At 38.9% G+C, this 15784-nt stretch overlaps 1 protein-coding gene across 8 annotated transcripts in view; it reads left to right on the plus strand.

Moving 5' to 3' along the window:
• The first annotated feature begins 2511 nt into the window (after nt 1-2511).
• The window catches only part of DPY19L3 (dpy-19 like C-mannosyltransferase 3), a 37875-nt gene continuing 24602 nt past the window's right edge, over nt 2512-15784 (plus strand). For 3 of the 8 annotated variants that reach the window (XR_005602855.1, XR_005602853.1, XR_005602854.1), the window contains exons 1-8: nt 2512-2632; nt 3789-3931; nt 5423-5556; nt 11951-12041; nt 12893-13014; nt 13218-13363; nt 15031-15154; nt 15615-15749. Coding sequence is in view for 3 of the 8 variants with exons in the window: in XM_039558067.1 (XP_039414001.1) it covers nt 3829-3931; nt 5423-5556; nt 11951-12041; nt 12893-13014; nt 13218-13363; nt 15031-15154; nt 15615-15749 (855 nt within the window). In the remaining 5 variants the exon portion in view is untranslated. Of the gene's footprint in view, nt 2633-2774; nt 2879-3774; nt 3932-5422; nt 5557-11950; nt 12042-12892; nt 13015-13217; nt 13364-15030; nt 15155-15614; nt 15750-15784 lie in introns of those variants that run through there. The other 5 variants (XR_005602851.1, XR_005602852.1, XM_039558067.1 and 2 more) reach the window with 3 other exon arrangements.

Consider the following 15784-nt stretch of genomic DNA (forward strand, 5'->3'; position numbering starts at 1 on the left):
GGTTTACAGTTACATAAACAAGCAATCTTTCGCCATTTTCTTGTTATTATTAGGGCCCCGGGCCAACTATGTTGAAATAAAAGCTGGAACTAAAACGGGTTCAGATGCAACACTACAGAATGCTGTGTAATGCAGCTTTTTCACATTTCCTCTAATGCAAAACCTGGGAAAAAAGCTCTCTCTAGTAGGATGTGACATTCAGGTCTGATCCTGTTCACTGGGCTAAACACCTCCCTCACTTCAGCTGAATAAAGCACAAGACCCTCATCAGAAGTTTCTGCCCCCCCATAAATACCCTGGTTGTGTGTGATCACAACTAGGACTGGACCCGGGCTGGCTGGGTCCTGTGATGACTGTAACACCCCTGGGAACTGGGAGAAAAGGAGCAAGAGCCGCGCCACACATCAGTGGGATTTAATCACTCTGTCCTAGATCTTTGGCAAGTGTGTAGGGTTGGAATTGCTGCAGAAAGCTGATGCACCCCACTGTGCTTTTGTTTTGCATCCCTTCTGGGCATGTTTGGAAGAGCTGTCACACTGAGCCACTCAGGAAGGGAGACACCATTAGAACTGATGTGACCTAAGATTAGCTGGGTAACGAAATTCACAATGGGTAAAACTAAGATTCTTTTGCCCAAAAGAAAAAACCTCAGGACCCAGACAAACTTTGAAAGTTGAGAAAAGACAGAAGCCAGAAATTTGGCATTTGCCACACACCACACGGCTGCTCAACGGCAACTCAAAATACTGCAGGTTTAGACTTAAAACTTACTGGGGCAGAACTTGAGTCCTCCTGCTGTTCTAGTTCATGGTGGCTCTTTCTACAGTACTGAATGTGGCAATCCAAGAGAAAATGCAAATAAATTAAATCTCAAGTTTCTTCCAACCATTTCCTGTGCGCAGTGGTTTGTAGATGTTTGGCATTTGCTGGGATTATGGATAGCTGGGTACTAACACGAAGACTTCGCTACTCGATCTAGTTGGAACAGAATGAGCAAACAGAATATTGTTAAATATCCTTGTGTTATTTTGGCAAGTAAAAAGCCAGCATTGCAACAGTATTGTAACAATACAGTAATGATACAATAATCAGTATTACTGATTGCAAGCCACAGTCTGGTGAATTTTAATTTACAATTTTCAGATATTAATATCAATCTGGAAGCTCTTTAGTTTTTCTGTATTCTCATAACTTGAAACATTAAATTTCTATCAACGGACATTTTGCCTAAATAATAAATTGCTTCAGTGAGAATATGTTAAATAATAACTCCATTTTTTTTCCTAGTGCTGTACTTAAACATTTATTGCAACAGGAAATGACTTATTAAAATATACAGAATTGAGGAAAAATGCATTTTTTATTTCCCCTATCTAATCTTCTGCTATTTAAAACTCGAACAATAGGTGTTAGTATTTCAAAAGGAAGGTGACAGCTGAACATTTAGATACATTAACAATTATAACAATTATATATACATTTACATTAACAACTTTGTAAAGCTGTGTAGGTTTGTATATTACACAAACTTTTTAGTTCTAATAACACTGTTCTGCAATGTAGGTTGTGTTAGTACTTCAGGAATGTTAGTGAGATTTGTACTGCTGGTCCTGTGCAATCGTTCCCACAAAATGGAAAACTTAGCTGAGCATAGTGACTTACCACATACAAATCCATTACATCCATGCACGGTGTCATAAAACACAGGAGAATTAAGTAAACTCCCGCATTCTCAGGGATTTTTAAAGCTCTTAACCGATTATGTTTTCTAAACCATTTCTGTAACCTCTTGTTCTTGTAGAATTTACTTTACATTGGCCTCTTTACAAATAGTGGATAAGTAGAACCAGCTTTCTGTGATAGGACCTGGAGTCGGTTTGTTGGTTATGGCTTCATGGGGCATAGTTTTTTCTACTATAACTAAAGACAGTGCAAATAAAACTTACAATAAAGACTTATTGCAGGGGTAGGTTGTAGCCATTAAGTAGAACAAAGTCTGGTACTGCCGTTATCTTCCAGCTACAAAAAGTCTTTTCCCCCTTTAAACGTTTATGGTGCAGTTAAGCAAGAAATACAGTGGAGCTTATAATGAGTTGAACAGAAGACGCAGCTCTAATTTCAGTTTTTAAATCACACATATATGGTACGGTATCGGGAGGGCGGATGGGGCGGGGGAGGGCGGTGAGAAATACATTAAAAAACACTACAAATAAATTCTAGGGCACTATTTTAGCACAGCATCCTCCCCGCCGGCTGAAGCCCAGCGGGACAGCGCGACCCTCGGGGGGAGCGGGCCCCGCTCGCGGGCCCCACAGCCCAGTTCCCAATAAGGGATGCATCAATCTAAACCCTCACCGTCGCTCGATGTGCCGGATTTCCGCCGCACGCCCGCCCTGGGGAATTCAAACCAGCGATGGAAAGGCAGTCGGGACGGGGGGCTGGGCCTGTGACGGGCGGCTGTGCCCGCCCCGGCTCTCGGTCTCCGCCCAGCAGGGCCGAGCACCCGGCGCCGCGCCCGCCCCTTCCCCTTTCCCTTCCCCTTTCCCTTCCCCTGTCCCTACCCGCGGCGGGGCCCGGGCGGCTCCCGCAGCATTGCTGGCAGCAGCGGCCGCGGCCCGCGGAGCGCCCGCAGGTACCGGGGCGCGGGGCCGGGGGAAGCGGGCGGGGGGAGCCGCCGCGGGGCCGCGCAGGCCGCGGGGAGCCCCGGGCCCGGCCCTGCCCCTGCCCCGGGCCCGGGGCTCCGTGGCTGCGGGGCCGGGGGGTCCCTGTCCGCCCCGGCGGCGCCGAGCCCTGCGGCAGCGCCGTGTGAGGAGCGCTGGCACCGCGCACAGCGAGCGGCGAGGGGATGAGCATCTTGCCTTTGCTAATTAATTGTCAGGTGTGCTACAAACCAGCTCTTCCAAACCGTAAGCTCGCGTAGTTCCCCATGTGTTTTCCCAGGTGTGTGAGGAGGAGGCGAAGCTAATCCGCTGTAAAAGCGTTAAACAAAGTTACGTGGTTGAGGCGTGTTCCCTGCAGCGCTGCCAGCAGCAGCCAGTTACACCGGTGGCAGCGCAAGGAGCAGCTGTTGCTCGCTGGGGATGGAGCGGATTTGTGCCTTCAGGGTGGGATGGCATTGATTGCAGAGTGGCGGGGCGAGAGCAGTTCTGTGTATGGACCGTGCTCAGAGAGCTGAGCGCACCTGGCAGTTGATAGGGCAATGACTGGCTGAGCGTCTTGTCTTGTGATGTTCTCAAATTCTATGGTATATAAAACATCAAGCTTTTTTTTTTTTAATGTTATCTCTAGTTTTTTATAACACGTGTTCTCTGGCATCGTTTTTGCATGTTTTGGCCCCCTTTATTGGGGATTTCCTGAAAGCCAGGGTTGAAATGATTGGCTTAATATTTTAGGCACCCAACTAAAATATGCTGAAAAGACTAATTTTTCTTTGAAGGGCTCAGACTTTTTAAAAAGGGGGAACCTGGTGTGCATTTTGAATCAAGAGCTAAAATAGTGAGGGCGGTCAAAATAATGAACCATTCTGAAAACCTGTTCAAGAGTATGTAAAATAGTGAACATAAGTCTTTATAAACTTAGGATAATGCTTTCTATACTTTCACTTGCTCTCTGAGTGGTACAGATTTAAAGAAAAACCTTGCATTTTGGTAAGAGACTTTAGGTATAGTAGAGTTCTATAAGTCAAAGTCTGCGATGTCAGTAAGATGTGGTTCTATTTTCACATATTTCATACAGTATCAAGTGACTGTTTGGGTAGGAAGATGCATTGCTCATGTGTGTCCATTTAGGAGTCAGGCTGAAGAATAATGAATTAAAGTGACTGGCATCATGACAACCATAAGACAGAGAAGGGTTGGAAAAGGCACAGAAGCAGCTGAAGATCAGCCTTCAGAGGAGACAAATGTGAAGCCTGATGGAAAAATTCTGTCTGGTGGGTAATGAAAAGTGATGCTATGGCTTTTTAGTAGTGTTTAGCTTTTGATCTGTCCTAAGCACAGGTCAGAACTAGGTATGTACCAAATGCATTTCCATACTTGAATATCACAAAATTATTTGGATGACACAGAGGGTCTCATGTAGATTGCTGCATGTCAGTCTTGTCTCTATTTTAAAATCCTGATTTAAATTGGTGAGAACAATTCTTTTTCAATTTATTATCAGTGACACACTATCAAATTGTATGCAGCCATCCAAAGTTCTTGAAAGAATCCCAGTCCAAATCATTGGTAATGTAAAAGGATTTGAAGACAGCTGATGAGGTGTCTTCATCTTAAAAATAGGCAAGTTGCTTGTAAAATCTGAATTTAACTGCAAACTTTTGCTTTTTAATTTACAGGACACTAGTTCGGTAAATTTAAAAGAGAGACATTAAGTGTCTTAATTCCAGGATCTGTTTAAGTAATGAAATTCTGAAAGCATTTTTGTATGGAATTATAGCTTTAGAGCTGACAAAGTTCATTGGTTTTGGGGAGATTTTTAGATTAACTTTTTCTAAGGGATGTTTTGATCTAAATTCTAAATGTTTCTCTGCATTTGGGCAGGTGAAAGGAAAGTTACATGGTTGTTTCTGCACAAATACACTTAGGCTATATACAAAAAGGGAAAGTGATCATAGTTCTGCAGCCCAGCCCTCAGTTCCATGGACTTGCATGGTTGGAACCCTTAAGTAGATGTCACACACAGTATAAAATAGCCATTTCAAAGACACAATTCCAGATCACTAATCCATATTAAACCTTACATCAGCTTTATAAAAACAAACAAAAACCCCAACAAACTCAAGCCCCAGGAATGTAAGTGTACAGTGAAGGGCTGGAGGTACCTAGAAACACATCCTTTCTTTCCCATCATCCCATCCCTGATCTTGCTCTGATGTCAGCAGGAGGCCATCTGCAATTCAAAGCATGACACCATTACCAAAGGCTGCTTTGGCTGCTGCTCAGTCTCTTTGTGGGTATTTAGTGAGGCTTCTGAACCTTCACTGTTGTTTTTTACAAAAACCGAGCAAACCACCCAAAAAAGGAAGCCATTTTTAGACCTGTGAAGGAGACAGGAATTTCTTGCTTTGTGATCAGTCATCCTGTATTGATTGAATTTAAAAAGTTCTGGAAGATATTCCAAATCAGATATACAAATTAGTTATGGCATCGAGCTAAAATTGTGTAGGATCGTGGTGATCTTAAATTTAAAGTATACCAATTGAGGCACACTTTATTTCACTTTCTATGTAAATAAAATACTCTGATTTTCCTATATAGAAAATAAAAAACACATCTCCATAAAGATGTGTTAAAACCAGGTGTCCTGTTACCTGGAGAATGTGAACTGTACTAGCATAGGCAATGTATAAATGGCTTTCCAAAATCCCTATAGGTTCAGTTATGTGTTTCACAATTACAGACTGAAATATTTTTCTTCCAAGATCCTACAGGTGGAAAGCTGTGGAACATACTCTCAATAACTGTTGGTGGAATTTTTGCCATCTCTCTTGGACTTCTTACTTCTGTTTATGTGGCTACACTGCATGAAAATGACCTGTGGTTTTCCAATATCAAGGTAACAGTCATTTTCCTAGTTCCATCAGTGCTTTTGTGGAGCATTAATATGAGCATTAAATGAAATTTCATTTGTTTATGTATTTGTCTTGCTCAAAACCAGAATATTTCTTTTCTAAAAATTCAATTTAAAAAAAGCTGTGCTTCCCTTCCCACCGTACTTCCTCAGTTCTATAAATACCTGTCCCCAATTTTTTCTCTAAAAATATTGCTGAAGAGCTCCTGTCTGAGTTGTAGCAATGGTTCTTCCAAATGTTGATCTTTATCTACAATAGAATTTCAACATTTTACTATATGTTTTTCTAGAATCATCTTACTTTTATCCAAAGCAATCTAAAATTAAAATAAGAACCAACAGTTAGAAGAAACAATATGCAAAATCCTGGCACACAATTCTTCAGTTGTATTTATACTGTGATACTGTAATACAGTTTAGGGACAATCTCTTGGTATTCAATACTAATTTTATATAATGTCATCCTAAATGTGCAAACCTCAAAACACATTTCAGCCATTCGCTGATGTAAACCCAACCATTCCCAAGACCCAGGACTGACTAGTTTTTTCCTAGAATCACTGCAGAGAAAATAATGCAGCTGTACCCATAGCTAAATTTAACCAGAGAAAAGAACAGGTGAGTCATTTCCCTTTCAAATGCCTAAAATTCATTCTGCTAGGTCTGTGTATTGTGTTATTCAAAGAGTACATATATTTAACTGGAATAGTTGCCTTGCAATATGTCTTTTCTATGCTACACACTTTTTGTGTCGCAGAGACATTTATATTCCCCTAATACAAATAATTTGCATTTACTGAAACAACTGCTGTTGTATTATACGTGCAGTACTGTGTCATACCCACCACGATCTTCCCTTGATGATACAGATAGATTGTACACAGTATATTGAAGGTATGCCTTGGGTTTGCCTTTTCCTTCCAAAAGCAAGCAGTGAATAATTTCAAGGTGTTGTATATACTGAAGTACAAGCAGGCATGGGCTTGTGGCAATGTATGAACATAATGGATACAGCTCTTTTATTCTGTCAGACTGATCCAGAGGAGCACAAAGTTCACTGAGATAAGCAATTCTGTATTTGTAATTAAGTTATCCCCTCAGTGGATGAAACGCTTGTTTCATTTGATAATGATTGTTTTCATTTTAAGTATAATAGAATGCCACTAGATATCAAAACTGAAATAAACCCCCTTTGTTTTTTGTAGTCTGGATTCTGTTGTCTCTGTAGCTCTTATTTCATCCCACAGAGGTGATTGATAGCTAGTAACACTGGAACAAGAGCAATTTCAGCCAATTTGATGGAAAGATTTTAAAAAGCATTAAGTTCATCTACCAGCAGGTTAAAGGAGAAAGAGCTGCAGATACTCTCTGGTCTCACAGTGTCCCTTATTCAGTGGGATGTGATCTCCACCGGAGAATGCATGGGGCTACAGTGCTAATTTTAAACAAAATACTGCTTTAGGAGTAGTATGGGAGGAGAAGACTGTGTGAGGAGTCTGAAATTTCTTGCAAAGCTGAGGCAGGCAGGCTCATCCCAATATCTATAAAACAATACACAGATGTCTCTGTGCCTGTGTGTAGGAGTGTGGTCTCTAGGGGTATATACGTGTTTTTCAGCACTTCTGAATTGGCTAATCTTGTCATTACAGCACACAGTATATACTAAGAAAGATAAGACCCTAAGGAATTACATGGAAAATAAGTGGAAAGTTTGCCTTTTTCTCTAACATTTTATAGTTTGGCCAAAGCATATATTTTTGCAAATATTAGCTGAACTTTCAAAAAGTTTGAAAAGAGTAAGTTTTATTTTAGTTCATACTCCTGCCCAGATTCTCAGAAGGGAAGACTGTAGTATAATCTTTGCCCCAGAATTTCACAATTGCCTTGCTTAGTGAAATGCAAAGGTGATTTCATTCTATTTTTATTAAACATAATATATAGAATAAATGGATGTACTACAAATGCACATCCAATGCTTTATTAACCCCCATGCCTGTGGAATACCATAGTGCATCACCACTGCTCTGCAGCATAGAAAAGAAAAATTCTAAATCAATTCTATTTCCATATATTTTGAACTACTAACTTCAGTCACCCTAAACTGGCTACAAATGGGGCAGATTTGTGGATTTATGTTCCTGAAATCTGATACAAAAACTATATAACAATTTATTATCCCCCTGAACTTTATTCCTTTCATCCAATAAGCTACTATTGGTCACATCATAAGAATTCATGCTCAGAAGGGTCTGTGTAGCAACTAAATAATTAGAGATGTAATGGGAGACTTGTTTTGTCATCTCTTCTTTTACATGAAGGTACTCTTCTAATTGTACAGCAGCAGCAGCAGGTCTGCAGTGTTTTTCTGACACTTTTGCACCAGGCAGATGTTTGTACCTGCACCTTTTAGGTGCAAAAGATGGAATTTTTTTTCTGAAGACCCTAATGATACATGAACACTGTGACTGCATATTTAAAAAGTATGCGGTTGTACTCAACCCTAAAAATTGGAAGTAAAAAGAGTTCATTATGCAAAGTCATGATTCCTAACTCCTAAATAATTGGAGTCAGAACTTGCACACACACTTGCAGTGATTGCCTTTCTGTAATTTCAATTGCAATTCATCGAAAGCCAATTCTGTTTTGGGTGTCTTCCAGCAATGGTTCACCCAACTAGAAAAACTGTCTGGTCGTTGTTAAACTGTTTTGCTGTATTTTGAATATGGCTTTCAACAGTGCATTGATTTCAGCTGCTGCTCTGTGTGTGAGTCTTGTTCTTCTTTGCTGGTAAATGTGCCTGCTATTATCAATTTGCCATGGTCACAGGAGAAAGATGTACAATTGTTTTCTTACCAGAAAAACTGAAAAAAGCACGTCTTGAAAAGTGGTTTATGCAATGAAAGAGGTACACAATTGCTCCTTTTTTTAAACTTCCTGAGAGAATGACCAAAAAAAAAGGAAACAGAAAAGATTCAGCAAACGGCGTCACCTAGTCGGAAGCTGTGTTTGTGTCCCCTTCCAGCAGGGATCACAGGTTATAAACACTTACCTTGATCAAATAATTTTGAAGAAAAAATTTTGAATCCCTTCTCATATACATTAAACCAGCAAACATTTCTGTTTGTGATGGTGAAAGTCAAAACAGATTTGTTATCCAAAAATCCTTTCTCAGTTTTCTGTAAATGTTCTGGCATAACACATCTGAAATGGCTTGTCTATTTTCAGTGGTTTTCAGTAGCAGTTTAGTGGCTGCCCCTCCAGTGTAGCATCTTTTAGGAACAGAATCTGCTATGAAAATAACAAAATGGGGGGGCACCTCTCCTGTCAGCCATTGCATTGCTTGTTCAACTGCAAATTCTGAAGAAACTTTGAACAGGAATGAGCCAAGGCCACATAGCAAATTAATACTGTAAGAAAAACAGATAAACTTCAGACATTCATTTCTTCTTCTCCCCTTCTGAGTAAGCATTTAGATACTGTTATTGATTTTTCCTTTTTAAAATTGCTGCTTGCAGGAAGTCAGGAATAAAAATATAAGATTGTAAGTCTTTCAGGATAAAAATGCCAGGATTTAGTCTGTGATATGCTCGTATTTTCCCTCTTCACATTTTGAATACAAAACAAAGATTTTTGCCCAGAGAAGCTGTGTCTACCCCATTCCTGGAGGTGTCCAAGGCCAGGTTGTACAGGCTTGGAGAAACCTGAGATAGTGCAGGGCGTGGCACTGGATGGGCTTTAAGGTCCCTTCCAACCCCAAACATTCAATGATTCGATGAAGAAAGGCGGGGAAACGGGTAATGCGAACTGTACAAAGGGAATGCTCAGGCATGAAGGGAAGGAGGGCAGTCCGGGACTTTGGTAGTACTTCTCCACAGAAGTGCCTGTTGAGGTGTTAGGGGTACTTCTACTGTGGATCAGAAGTCTGATCTGGAACGTGCCATTCAAACAGATGGGCTTGAGGTTAACCAGCCAGGAGGGATGTCCAAGGATTAAATACATTTGCTGAAGGCTTGTTCTCAACTGGGAACGTTGACAGCAGCTGTGTGTTGAGTTTCTACTTGTACACTTAAGAAGATTTTCAAATCTTCCTGGTCTTAAATTGAAAAGCTAATAAATAGTTTCAATTACACAAATTTTGTTTTAGCTATGTCAAAAAAAGAAAAGTAATTGGAGCTTTATTTATGCTCAATATTTATAGAAAAACTCAAATTCAGACTTTGGCTGCTTGCTCAGCATTCTGAAGGAGTTGCTTAAGGAGTTTGAGGAATCCTAAGCTCTAGAATTTTGCACTGCCCTTGAGAGAAAGTCCTTGGTTGTGAATATTATTAGGATACAATTGCATAAATTGAAATAATATACAGCTCTCTGTGTGTCCCAGAGGACAGTGTTCTTTATTTTTCCCTTGGAATAGTGGTAACTTCTTTGTTAAAACCTCACAAAGTGAATATACTGACAGATAAGCATGTGCTCTTACAATGTTTACCCATAAGTCTGTGTGTTTTTATTGACATGGAATGCCAGGAAAAGTATAAATTGCTGTAGAACTGGAAAAGTATTTTGAGTGAATAAAACAGATGTTATCTTAGCGTGAAACAGATGTAAAACTCACTAGTGTTTGTCTCATAAAGTATAGCATTTGGTTGAATACAGCTGGTGCCAGGATTACAAATTAATCATGTTTGAATGCATTTTTGCTAATTAGATCCCCCTCTGTGACTCCTCTCTCCCCCTTAATAAATTCCAAATGTTATCATTCTCTGTTTTTTTTTTTTTTTTTACTTTATGAGCTTTTAAGAGTCAGCCACTTTTTGGCATTAGAAAACTTTTCAGTAGTGGTGAATTTGAAACTAGAGCTTGTTCAAAATCCAGGACTCTCATTTTGCCAAGTCTGTGACTTTTGGTATAATGATGGTTTATATGTTATAGGGCAGCTGGAGAGTTTAATGGTGAACTTAGATTGAATCACTTGTGCTTTTATCTGTTGACTTTTCTCAGACCAGAACTAATATTGGTTTGTCAACAGTTGACTTCAATAAAACACATGCTTTGAGATAAGAACCTATAATGGGCAGTACAGAAAAGAAGAACATGATTTTTTTATCTAGCTTTATGTTAGGTCTGAAATAGAATTGATTCTGCTCCAGCAAAAGAGTTGGGACTGTATGAGGAAGATGAAAGTCTTGGGGTACTGTGCAAGGTTGCATTAACCAGAATGGCATTCATAAGAGTCTCTGAAAAAGTAATATTCTGATATTTCAGTAACATTCTTTTGTAAAGAAAGATGAATTCCCAAGGTTATTTTTAGAAATCACATAAATTTTTTTGTGACTTGCATATACCACATACAGGGATTTCACTGGATTTTCAAATCTCAGTATAAACTTCCTTTAAGTGGGTAGAGACCTTTTATAACTTACTGCTTAGGAGATACATTTGCTGGGATGTTATTATACAAACTACTAAAAAGATCACTAATAATAGAATAATTCTGTATAAGATGTCTGTTAGTTCTCTTCAGACTGGTTGTTCTTGCAATCTTGTTTAAGTGTGGTTGCCCAGCATTGTGGATTTGTTAAATTTCGTTAGGTCTTCACAACTAATGAGGTAACAAAAGGAAGTGCATTCCAAAGCAAAGAGCTTTCAGATCTCACTAGACTCCATCTGCTGCAATATCAGCCAAGAAAAAGGCATAGTTTGGAATGTACTTGGTTTGAAGTGCACCTCGTTTAAATAATTTGAACATTTTAAAATTAAAAATAAGAAGTTCACCTAGCACTAAAGCCAAGTAAAGAGTCCCTTTTCTTTTCACCTGTAATTTAAGAGTGAGAGCGATGACAGCTGGCTTCCTGCAAGAAGCAGTGTTGAACAAGTGGGCAGCAGCATCCCCTGCCAGCTGAAATGTCCCTGGCATTATGGTGCAGCCCCCATATAGCACACTGAATTAATTGATCCTTAAGCTGGCAAAGCCGTGGAACCCAATGGGATAACTACTTCTGGAAGAAAAGGTTAAATGCACAAAGCAAGGGTATGCAGCTTTACAGTCCAGGTGTGGGCCTCTGTGCCCATCTAAGCTTGTCACATTACAAAAAAGTAGTGAAATAGCCAAAATATTTCCAAGCAGCATATCAGAATCACAAAAAGCACGTACATTTCTCCAGTTAAAAGAGTCATTTACACCCCAGCCATTTGCCTCTCACCCTAATTTGTCCATGTATTTTTACCTTTAGTTGAAGTAAGTTGTGTAGAATAAGAAACCCAAAGACTGAAGCCTCTCTGGAGGTTGGTTTCCCTGGTGCAGCAAGAATTTGAGTTGAAGGCAGCTTTGGATGATGGTGAAAAGGAAATGGAAAGTGAATTTACTATTGAACTTCACTTGCAGGAGGTTGAAAGAGAAATTTCATTCAGAACTGAGTGTGGACTTTATTATTCCTACTACAAACAGATGATTCAGGCTGCTTCCATACAGCAAGGTATTGTAAACTGTAAAGTAAGTTTTGCAGCTATTTTTAGGTTTGGTTGGGGCTTTTTTCCAAATATAATTGAGAACAAGGCATACCATAACTATGAAAGATAGTGTAACAGTTGTACTGGAGACAGATTTATTCTGTTCATATGTCAGGGAGCCACTAAGTTATGGACATAATAAATTTCACAATAATGCATCGGTTTCTGTGCCACACCTTCATGAGCTGATGAAGGCAATCACTTTGAGGGACAACTTTCATATCTGTTGAGGTTCCAGCTTGCTGGTTTATTCAGTTTATTACTTCCATTTCTTTCTTCTGTTGTTTAATTTGAACTATGAGCTATTTGTGGGAAAGGGGCAATGTTTTTTGCTGTATTCCTGGACAGTAAGTGACACAGGAGCAGCTTTCAAGGAAATCATATACAGTGATCAGGCTTTCTGTGACAGTCTCATGTTTTCTAGATATTTAGCTGTTTCTCCCTGGAAATTTTACTTACACTACATGTTTTTCAATATTAACTTCACCTGTGATCAAAGTAGTGCCAAGAACAGTTCTCAGGATCCAGAATGTACCACAGATTCTGTGCTGGGGATGGAAGTATAAAAATAAATGTTTTATACATTACTAAATATATGGTACTTGAATTAGCACTGTGAGTCACATTTGAAGCAGGGAGACTGAAGACCTCAGAAGGTCATGTTGATTCAGAGGTAATGTGTTCTGAATCATTGACTCAAAGTTTGCAGTTTCTGATGAGAGATCCTAAAATACCTTTGAAAAAGTTATTCACTGTTCAAATGAAGATGGAGGGGGAAAATGACAATCTCCTATTTCAATTTCTCTTTATCATTAAGGTTTACATGGTTTAGTATATGACAATAAAACTGAATCTGTGAGGACAATTAACATACTTGAAAGAATGAATGTTTACCAGGAGGTGTTTCTCAGCATTCTGTATAGGATTCTTCCAATTCAGGTAGGCATTTATTTATGGCTTTAGATTGTAAGTGCATTATGAAGATTGTGCAGTGAATCATAGCTCCCCTTTGTAGATATTTTCTAATTAGAAATATTCCTGATGCCTTTTTAATTTGTAAAAGCAAAACCTAATTCATACTAAGTATAATCCCCGCCCCATGAGTGTTTTAATGTCAACATCAGTATTCTTGTGTTTTACAGCAATACCTAGAGCCTGTTTATTTTTATATCTACACTTTGTTTGGACTTCAGGCAGTTTATGTCATTGCTCTGTATGTAACAAGCTGGCTTCTTAGTGGAACATGGCTTTCAGGGTTGTTGGCAGCATGCTGGTATATTACAAACAGGTAAGTGAGATTAAACATTCAATCTTTCTAAAATTGTACCTAGTTTCAAAGGTAAGGCATTAAAGCTTTAACTACATGATTAATTGGGCAAAACATGAAACTATAAGGCCTCTCTCCAGTTAGCCAGGAAATGGAAAAAATGTTGAAATAACACAAAATAATTAGAAAATAATCAGAAATGAGCTGACATATCAAACTGGGCTTTTAAAGTTTCAGGAAGTTTGAGTAGAAAATTTTGTCTTAAATTGGTCTCTGAAAGTGGACTAAGTCTTTCAGATGTGTCTGGAGCTCCAGGTGATGTACCCTGTCTTCTCCAGCCTAGGATCACTTAGGTGTTAAAGACATCTGCATGTAAGCCCTTCAGGTGTCTCCTCACTGCCTCACACCCAGCCTCCAGGGGTTCCTTCCACAACCTCAGCTCATCAGAAGTTCAGCTTCTCTCTCCCCTTATTCCTGTGAACATCTGCACTAACACTCACAGAAAAAAAAAGATGGTAATTGAGCTGTTCTAATGCTTTATCACTTGAAGAATTATCAATTTGGAGATAAAAACCTAAGAACTGGCTTTATGCCAGAAATAAGCTGCTGGCATGAAGCTAAGACTGGTGACATAGGCTGTTACCTGTAAATTAATCAAGAAGATAAAAGTACAGTCTTGGTTCTACTAGAAATGTTTGATATGTTAATGAGCAGCTCTAAAGGAATTTATCTGCAAGCACATCCACTACAGAATAATTATACGTGTATGGAGGCAAGATGTTTCTTCCTCCAAATACAAAAGTAATTAAAAGCCATGTGCAATGTACAGTATTTCACACATTTCTTTTATGAGGTCATCTTCTCCATTTACAGAATTTTTAGAGCAAATTTGTCCATCTTTTCTAATAATTGGTGAACAATGAGAGCTTGTTCTCCTTTATGCAATAGAATAAGTGCATGGAATGGATTTGGATAAAGACTTTCTGTCCAGATGAAGTACATCTGAGGCTACTGAGTAACTCCATTTAGACACTTTTTTCCTCCAGCTAAGCATGTCTGATACGTTGCTTACGTTCCTTTTTAGCAAATATTTTCTCTACACCGGGAAAAAGAGAATTATTTTTTGTTTTTAACTTTTAATTCAGGTTTTGCAGATGACCATTCTTTAGGGAATTCTTCCATCGTGTATTTCTGATGTTCAAAAGCTTCAAAAAATGACCAGAAGCTCGTAACCAATTTAGCTGTGTTCAAACTACTCAGAGCATTGGGAACACAGTGAAGATTATATTCTGTTTATATTCTTATATGTACATTTGTAAACCAAAAATTGAAGTAAAATGACGTGTGGTGGGGAAATGCACATGCTGGATTTTGGGAGTGCTTTTAGTTTGGGGTTTGTTTTTTCGTTTCTAAATTATCCAAGATGTGCTTCATAAATAAGATGTAATCCATAGTATATTTTTTTACAGTTAGTGAAGATTAAGTACATCATTTGAGATGCAGAAACAATGGATAACTTGCAGAACCTCCATTTATTTTCAGAGCCAGTCGTGTTGAAGGAACTGGAGTGTAGAGCCTCCATTTTTATAAATAAGGAGTTAAAATAGCACAAAGATGCCTGTCATTGCAAGCTCTCTCACCGAGCTTTTTCTTGATTTGAAATTTGTGAAACTCTTTGTTTTGTACAGAGTAGATACTACAAGGGTAGAATTCACCATTCCTTTAAGAGAGAACTGGGCACTGCCGTTCTTTGCTGTTCAGATAGCAGCCATCACATACCTACTCAGAACTCATTTACAGCCTGTTCAAGAAGTGAGTATTTCTGACAAGTATGACTCAATAAAATTAGTAACAGAAAACTGTCCTGATCTGCAAGAATTAAAGCAAATGGATGATAACAGTTTCTTTGACCAACAGTTCTTAAGTTACTGGTCCTCCATTTGATCAAGTAACTGCTATTCATACCACAGTAAAACACGTATTGCATTTTAATCTGGGGGCTGAAACTATCTGAGATCGCACTGTTTTCTTGCAAGTGGTACTACAGTGATAAACCATAGGCATAAGTCAAGAATTTCTAAGTCAAAAAAATGTTTGTTATCCTCTAAGTTGTTACTGCAGTTAGAAAACTCAGTGTTTTAAAAGTGGTTTTAAAATAAAACCAAATTAAGGTGGGTTTTGGTTGGGTTTGTTGGGGGTTCTTTTTGCTTGATGTTTGTGTTTCAATGAAGGAAATGATAAAGTTAAATAAAACTTTGTTCCCTCCTTCCAGAGACTTACACTTACGGCTGTATTCATAGCAACATTTCTCTTTAGCCTGACTTGGCAATTTAACCAGTTTATGATGCTAATACAAGCATTGGCATTATTCATACTGGACTGCTTGGACATGCTTCCCACAGCAAAGGTAACTTTCTGTTTGGAAATAACCTGCTTTTGGCT

This window comes from Corvus cornix, chromosome 11, assembly GCF_000738735.6.
Source record: "Corvus cornix cornix isolate S_Up_H32 chromosome 11, ASM73873v5, whole genome shotgun sequence".
NCBI classification, from domain to species: Eukaryota; Metazoa; Chordata; class Aves; order Passeriformes; family Corvidae; genus Corvus; species Corvus cornix.